The 7,897-nt window shown below is 40.2% G+C and overlaps 1 protein-coding gene across 1 annotated transcript; it reads left to right on the forward strand.

Moving 5' to 3' along the window:
* Positions 1–254: 254 nt before the first annotated feature.
* On the forward strand, positions 255–1,541 carry LOC120851755 (ribosome production factor 2 homolog). The gene has a single exon (XM_040224764.1). The coding sequence runs from the start codon at positions 255–257 to the stop codon at positions 1,173–1,175; it is 921 nt and encodes a 306-aa protein (XP_040080698.1). The 3' UTR covers positions 1,176–1,541.
* Positions 1,542–7,897: the final 6,356 nt, after the last annotated feature.

Raw genomic sequence — 7,897 nt, forward strand, 5'->3', positions numbered from 1 at the left:
TTCCTTATCATCTGAATTCTAGCAATCTAAGTACAGTGGATAGGAATCTGCCTGCCAGTGCTGAGGTCACAGTTTCAGTCTCTGGTCTGGGAAGATTCCACATGCCCCAGAGCAACTGAAAGCCCGCAAGCCTCGACTACTGGAGCCCAAGCACCTGGAGCCTGTGCTCCAAAACAAAAAAAGCCACCACGAAGAGAAGCCCGCGCACCGCAACCAGAGAAAGTCCATTCACAGCAAAAAAGACCCAATGCAGGATGGATGCTTTGGATAGAGTTGTAAAACCCAAAACAAAAAGAGCCAAGAGATTCCTTGAGAAGAGAGAACCAAAACTCAGTGAAAATATCAAAAATGCTATGTTGATTAAAGGGGGAAATGCAAATTCAACAGTAACACAAGTGCTTAGAGATGTGTATGCACTGAAGAAACCGTATGGCATTCTGTATAAAAAGAAAAATATTACAAGGCCATTTGAGGATCAGATATCATTGGAATTTTTTTCAAAGAAGTCAGATTGTTCTTTATTCATGTTTGGCTCCCATAATAAGAAGAGGCCAAATAATCTAGTAATAGGTCGTATGTATGACTACCATGTGCTGGATATGATTGAATTAGGTATTGAGAAGTTTGTCTCACTTAAAGATATTAAGAATAGTAAATGTCCTGAGGGAACAAAGCCCATGTTAATATTTGCAGGTGACGATTTTGATGTAACAGAAGACTACAGAAGACTAAAAAGTCTTCTTATTGATTTCTTCAGAGGCCCCACAGTATCAAATATCCGCCTGGCTGGTTTAGAGTATGTTCTACACTTCACTGCCCTGAATGGGAAGATTTACTTTCGAAGCTATAAGTTGCTGTTGAAGAAATCTGGCTGTAGAACACCACGGATTGAATTGGAAGAGATGGGACCCTCGTTGGATTTGGTTCTGAGGTGGACACACCTAGCATCAGATGACCTTTATAAATTATCTATGAAAATGCCCAAAGCCCTGAAGCCAAAGAAGAAGAAAAATATCTCTCATGATACTTTTGGTACAACTTATGGAAGAATTCATATGCAAAAGCAAGACCTAAGCAAACTACAAACCAGGAAAATGAAGGGGCTGAAGAAGCGACCTGCAGAAAGGAAAGCAGAAGATGAGGAGAACAAATCAAAGAAAATTAAAAAGAATTGATGGAATTTAGCCAATAGCTGCATTTTTATTGTAGTCTTAAGAGAATTATGAAGCATCCATTGTTTCAGAGTTTCTTATAAGATTTTATTATATATTTTTATAACTTGATAATTTACCTAAACTATATATATTATATACATTATGAACAGTAACATACTAGTATTAGGTTGAAAGTTACACTCTTACTGGAAATATTATACCCAGGTATGCCATTTTCTTTCTGTGATGTGACATTACCCTCTGCCCACCCCCTACAGTGTACCCTGTCTCATTGGGTGGATAAGTGAGGAAGGATCCCCAGAACAACCAATGGTATTTTAGAGAATTTTGAGTTAAGCCTTAGATAAAGGGAGGAAGCCATGGAAAGTGTAAATGTTCCAAAGTAACTGTATACATGCTCAGTGTGAGCTGCCTGGAAATGTGACCCCATCTCCCAGCATATACCTACAACCTGACTTTCCTGTTGTTTTGCCTAAAATTCTACCAGAGATTCATTTTGAAAAAAAAAAAAAAAGACCCAATGCAACCAAAATTTTTAAACTGATTAATTAACGAAAAAATATGTGCATAAAATCAGGTAAAAATGGGACTTCTCTGGTGGTTCAGTGGTTAAGGATCTGCCCGCCAGTGCCGGGGCATGGGTTCAAACCCTGGTTCAGGAAGATCCCACATGACCCGGATGACCCTGTGTGTCACAACTCTTGAGCCCACACTCTAGAGACTGTGTTTAACAGCAAGAGAAGCCACTTCAATGAGAAGCTGGTGCACCACAACTAGAGAGTAGCCATCCCCACCCCTGCTCACGGCAACTAGAGACAGTCTGCACACAGCAATGAAGATACAGTGCAACCAAAAATTAAATTTTTTTTAAAAAAAAGAAAGAAAAAAATTAGGTAAAAGTGTTTTCCAAAGTTTACTATCCAAATAAAAAATCAGCTATAATGAACCCAAAGGTGTACATCAACTAAAGCATTGTAGGTGAAGGCCCAGTGGTTCCTTCCGGTATCCCTCACCCTGGTGTTCAGAGAAGCTGTGGATCAGAAAGTGAGAAATATGGGTACAGCGAAGATAATGGGATGTCACATTCGAGATTAGGGTACAGACAAAATATGACTTCTTTCCTGCTCACCCACTCTCTCTTGTTTGCTGGCGCCAAGGAAGCCAGCTGCCATGTTACAAGCTGCCTGTAGAGAGGTTCACAGGACAAAAAAACTTAGGGAGGCCTCTGATCATGCAATGAGGAACTGAGGTCCTCAGGCCAACAACCCACAAGGAACTGGATTCCGCCAACAACCCATGAGTGAGCGTGTTACCAGATGAGTCAACAGCCCCGTTGACTTCTTGACTGGGGCCTTATACTTGACCTTGAGACTGAGGTGCTTGGCTAAACTACACCCAGACCCCTGATCTGCATAAACTGTAAAATAACCATTTGTTTTAAGCCTCTAATTTGGGGAGTAATTTGGTTCCTAGCTAAGTATAATTAGTATAGAAATGCAAAAAATATTTACCAGCTTTTAACATTTTGGTATATAAAAGAATAAGTCTTGGTCATATGGGATTCTCTTTCATACATATGAAACATCGTATTCCTTAGTATTGTCAAAAAACCCACAAAACTAACAGGCAATATGAAGTACAACAAATTAGGGTTCAAGCTAGCTGGAAAGCAAATGCAAATCCCCAACACCGAATCCTTGTTTACTAAAATACTAACAAAACTGAATCAATAGCCAGAGTAGATGGCTGAGGCTTGTAGGAAAGAAAAAGAGCTCCCTCTGGATCCAATTGGCCAGAGCTTCTCAACCCTTAGCAGGAATCAGAATCATCTAGGGCTTGTTAAGCCACAGACTGTAGGGCCCACATTCAGAGTTTGTGATTCTGTACGACTGAGGTGAAGACCAAGTATCTATTTCTAAGAAGTTCTCAGGAGATGTTGCTGGTGCTGGTTCCGGGACCACACTTTGAAAACCACTGCAGTAGGCAAGAGTTTCTGTAGTTTCCTGTTGGAAGGAGTAACATGAGAATAGTCCTCCCGGACAACTCCTGGTGGATTAGAGTAAGAGCAAGGCTAAAGAGCCCAAACTTGTAGCAACAGTGAGGCTTTTGTTGAGATGATAAAGTACTGGTATTGGGGAGCAAAGAGTTTCACAGCAGAGGGAAATAAAAGGGGGAATATTAGAGGAGCTTTCTGACTTCATCATGCGTGCTTAGTCACTCAGATGTGTCCAACTCTTTGTGATCCCATGGATTGTAGCCCACCAGGCTCCTCTGTCCATGGGGATTCTCCAGGCAAGAATACTGGAGTGGGTTGCCATGCCCTCCTCCAGGGGATCTTTCCAACCCAGGGATTGAACCCAGGTCTCCCACACCGTAGGCGTATTCTTTACGGTCTGAGCTGACTTCATCAGTTCTCCTCCAAAACAGCCAGTCTAGCTACAGAGGGAGAAAATAAAATTGCTGTTACTACTACTGAAACAGCCACACAACCAAGTTCACCTGGCTTCCCATGAGAGACATGAAGAGCCATTCAGTATGGCTCCTTCGAATCAGGCACTCTGAACTCTGTTTACTGCTGCAATCAACTCCACCCATTTTATTTACCTGATAGAATTGTCTTTGGGCTTCCAGATGGCCCTTACTTCCTCTAGGATCATCAGCTGGGGACCCCGAAAGCCATTCAGACCCTTCAGATTTGCGCCTGATCTAATTTATATGATTTCAGAACACTGAGTGCAATTCTCTCTATTGGCATTTGTTGTCTCTGTTTCCAACTTAACAGAGTGCATAGTTGTATTTATTCATGGACTGTTTTTGAAATACATTTATTTCCTGGATGTTCTAGAGACAATGGTGTTACTAGAGTATTTTTCCAGACACACAGCCCATGGAGGATGCCAGTTTCCAGGTCTGAGGCATCTGTTAGTGGATGTCATATGCAGTGGTGTTGGGGTGGCAAACAAAGAAAGCCTCCTTTGCATCTGCATCTTGGCACACGCCCCTAGAGATAGGGTTACCTTGCATTTTTCTTATATTTCCTTGTGTTTAAGAGTTTAGCATTCTAGTATGATGAGAATAATGTCTGAGTAACAATTTCAGATGTTGGTTTATTTTTGCTCTTTTGGGAAATTGTCTAACTTCCAGCAATTCCTAGTACCAAACAATACCTCCAAAACTGGAGGCTATCCAAAGATAGAGCACTATCCAAAGATATCCGTGGTTGATTTACAGGGAAGGGAAAAAGCAAAGCATCTTAAGGGTTCAGAGGATGGAAATTTACCCCCAGTGAATGTCCAGCCTAGCAGGTAAAGAGATAGTTGTGAATCAAACACACCAGCAGGTACGAATAAAATTTCAGGGCCAAAAGTAAAGTGTCTCAAATGGAAAAATCACACATTTTAAATATTTTCTAAATGCAGTGAACATAATTAATTCCCAACATTATCAACAGGCATTTCTATAACAGAAATGAGTGAAGACTCTTGGACCTGAAGCATGAGCAAAAAAGAAGGGATTCTTTTCTGTCTCCCTTTTCCCGGATTTGTTTATTAAACTTATTTCTTGAGTAAAATTTTTAACAAGCAAATGCCCTGGTTTCCCTCAGTCTCTTCTCTGCCCCACCTCCTTGGCACAGGGCTTGTACTGAACTTACATGCACATGAACTATGAGCAAGGCATCCACATAGATACAAACAGTAATTACAATGGTTTGTTTCATTTTGCTTTGATTTCACCTCTTTTAATAAAATGTCTATTTAAAGGTACTAATAACATTTAAGTTGAGCTAACAGCTATCAAACTGAGGCTGTGTTTAGACCAAGATATCTCTTAGACCAAGATAACAGGGAGTGTTTCCTGGTGGAATCACTTTATAGTAAAACAAGGCTCCCGTCCCACTATCCACGTAGGCTAATACTGATGCATCTCCATTTTAATGGCAAGTTTCAGAGTGAACTTCTACTATATTCCTTTTCTCTGAGGCCAACCTTCCCTGCAAGGTTTAAAGATTACCAAACAATGAGTCTTTTTCAAAAGCATGGATTTCCTTAGTGTTTCAAATTCTTAACTTGTTCATTTCTCACATTCATGAGATATCCACCTCACAGCAACCCAAACACACAAGTACACTCACTTCTATGGGTTGTTGATGTCGCTTTGAAGGCCTTTTCAGTTAGCCTTTTTCCTGACTCACTCCACCATTTCCCCTGTTTTTTTTTTTTTATTTGACAGACCATCCAAGTCATTTGCCTAAGTCATTTGCCTAAGTCATTTACCTGTCATTTGCTTCCTTCCTACTGAAGGCTTTTTACTGCTACCACCAATCTCTCTCTTCCTGAGCAAAGATCAGTGTTTTCTTCAGTCTAGGCCTGCAGCACATGGTCTCCTTCCATAACTTTTAGTAGAATTCCACTCTTTGAACTGCTTACTGGGGAACAGGAGTAGGTATGAATTACAGACTCAATCATGGAGATGTAATATAGTTAATTGTGAGTGCCCAGAGTAACTACTCGGAGAAGGCAATGGCACCCCACTCCAGTACTCTTGCCTGGAAAATCCCATGGACGGAGGAGCCTGGTAGGCCGCAGTCCATGGGGTCGCTAAGAGTTGGACACGACTGAGTGACTTCACTTTCACTTTTCACTTTCATGCATTGGAGAAGGAAATGGCAACCCACTCCAGTGTTCTTGCCTGGAGAATCCCAGGGACGGGGGAGCCTGGTGGGCTGCTCTCTATGGGGTCGCACAGATTTGGACACGACTAAAGCGACTTAGCAGCAGCAGCAGAGTAACTGCATTTAAAACTCATAAAGCTTTTCAAGGGAAGAGCCTTCTAGATCTTTCCTATAATTAACAGGTAAACAGCATCATTTTGAGTAGTATATCAATTGTTCCTACATAGAAAGAGTTCATTCTCTAAAATGATTTCACTACTTCCCTCTGAAAACCTCTCTTTTTGTCAGTTGTTTAATAAATCTTATTCTCATAGATATCACAGAGTCAAAAGATTACATACTTTAAAAAGTGGCTACTAATCTCAGGGCTGGAAGCCTCCTTTGACCTCCTGGAGATAAAGGTTGGTGTGTACATTAGTTCTCCTGAGAAGTACCAAAGGCTTCCTTTCTCCTAAAGCAATCCTAAAGTAGTCCTTTATATTTTACCACTCCCTTCTCTGGGCACTGGAGTCTGAGACATTACTTAATATTTGCTTGTTTCTCCTCTGGAAAATCCCCAATTTAACTCAGGCTACTTCATACCTAAAATACACTGATTTCTCAACTCAATCTTGCTGAAGAGTTTCCCATTGTGCAAACAGCACCAAGAAGTGTTTTTAAGTTGCCAAGTAAATGGGATCTGAAAACACTACAATTGGTTCCCAAGCTAATGCTCCTAGTGACCAGGTATGAATTTGGAAGATGATTGGATAGTTTGATCTGTAAACTGTGTTGACAGTCTAGAGTTCTAGAATATGTTCTAAACATCCAAGCTAATCACTACCCACATACTCTGAGCTTGAAAATGATAAAACTATAAATTAATAAAGTGTCACTTTCTAGCTCAACGACAATAGGATTGGAATGTGAGCCAGATACCAGAAGATACAGATATAACCCTGTACCCAGCACTAACTATAAGCTATATCATGGATCAATTCAGTGAAATGGTTTTATAAGCTAGTAGAACCTTCTGCTCAAAATCAGATGGGAGTAGAGCAAATTAATACCATCATCTATTATTTTATCAGTAAAGTTATGCTCTTTATTTTCTAAAACTTTTTGATTTTGATGAATACTCTATTGAAATGTGAATATCTTTTGAAGGGATAGTACCAATCTTTTATCAAATGACATAAATAGTTAATATTTTAGCAGAAATTGGGACAAATGCAATACAGGGAAGGAGAGAAGAAAAGCTGAGACTGTTAAGTGAGCAAGGAGGCACCAAAGCAAATTTTATTATCCTTCCAAAGCTGCCCTTTGAGGACCACCTTCATTCTCCCCTGCTGACCATCTCTTTCTTGAAGCTGGTGGTTTTTCTGAATACAAGGTCAGGTTTCACAATTTGGATTATGAACAGTGGCAACCTTCATACTTGGTAGCCTTCAATCTAAGGCATGTTCACCTTCCTTCCATTGGTAAATGAATCCATTTTTCCTTGACTTTCTAAAAGTGATCAGCTGTCAAACTGAGACTCTTATCTACACAGAAAGTACAATACATGACCTTTGTTTGCTTTTCTCTTTTCATAGGAATCAATAATATCAGACTATTCCTGCAATGACAGAAGGCTGGAGACCAGCATTTTGAAAGTAAGGAATGATAAGGCAAGACCCATCTAAAATTTTCTTGTTGGCAGTCCAAAATATCTAGCCCTGCCACCAGTGGAATTAACAGACAAACTGAACCCTGAATAGCTGAATTGCTGGTACAAGGGAAGGAAATTAGAAATATCAGCTGTGGCTTTATGAGCAGTTTCAGAAACAAAGACTATAATAACTCCCCTATTTTCTTCCTAACAAATTATAGATAATAACCAGTACCCCTTCTTCCTTACTAAATTGTAAAGGTGCACTGGTGGTGGTTAATTTTATAATTTAGTTTTTAGGTGACATGATGTCTAGGAGAGATTGTTCCTAAACAAGAAGAATAAACTTTACCCAGAGAAAGGTCCAAGGAAGGGGATTTCAAAATTTCCCTTTCAGAGGGATACGCAGCATGTTTTCAT

This window comes from Oryx dammah, unplaced genomic scaffold (genome assembly GCF_014754425.2).
Source record: "Oryx dammah isolate SB20612 unplaced genomic scaffold, SCBI_Odam_1.1 HiC_scaffold_25, whole genome shotgun sequence".
Lineage (NCBI taxonomy): Eukaryota > Metazoa > Chordata > Mammalia > Artiodactyla > Bovidae > Oryx > Oryx dammah.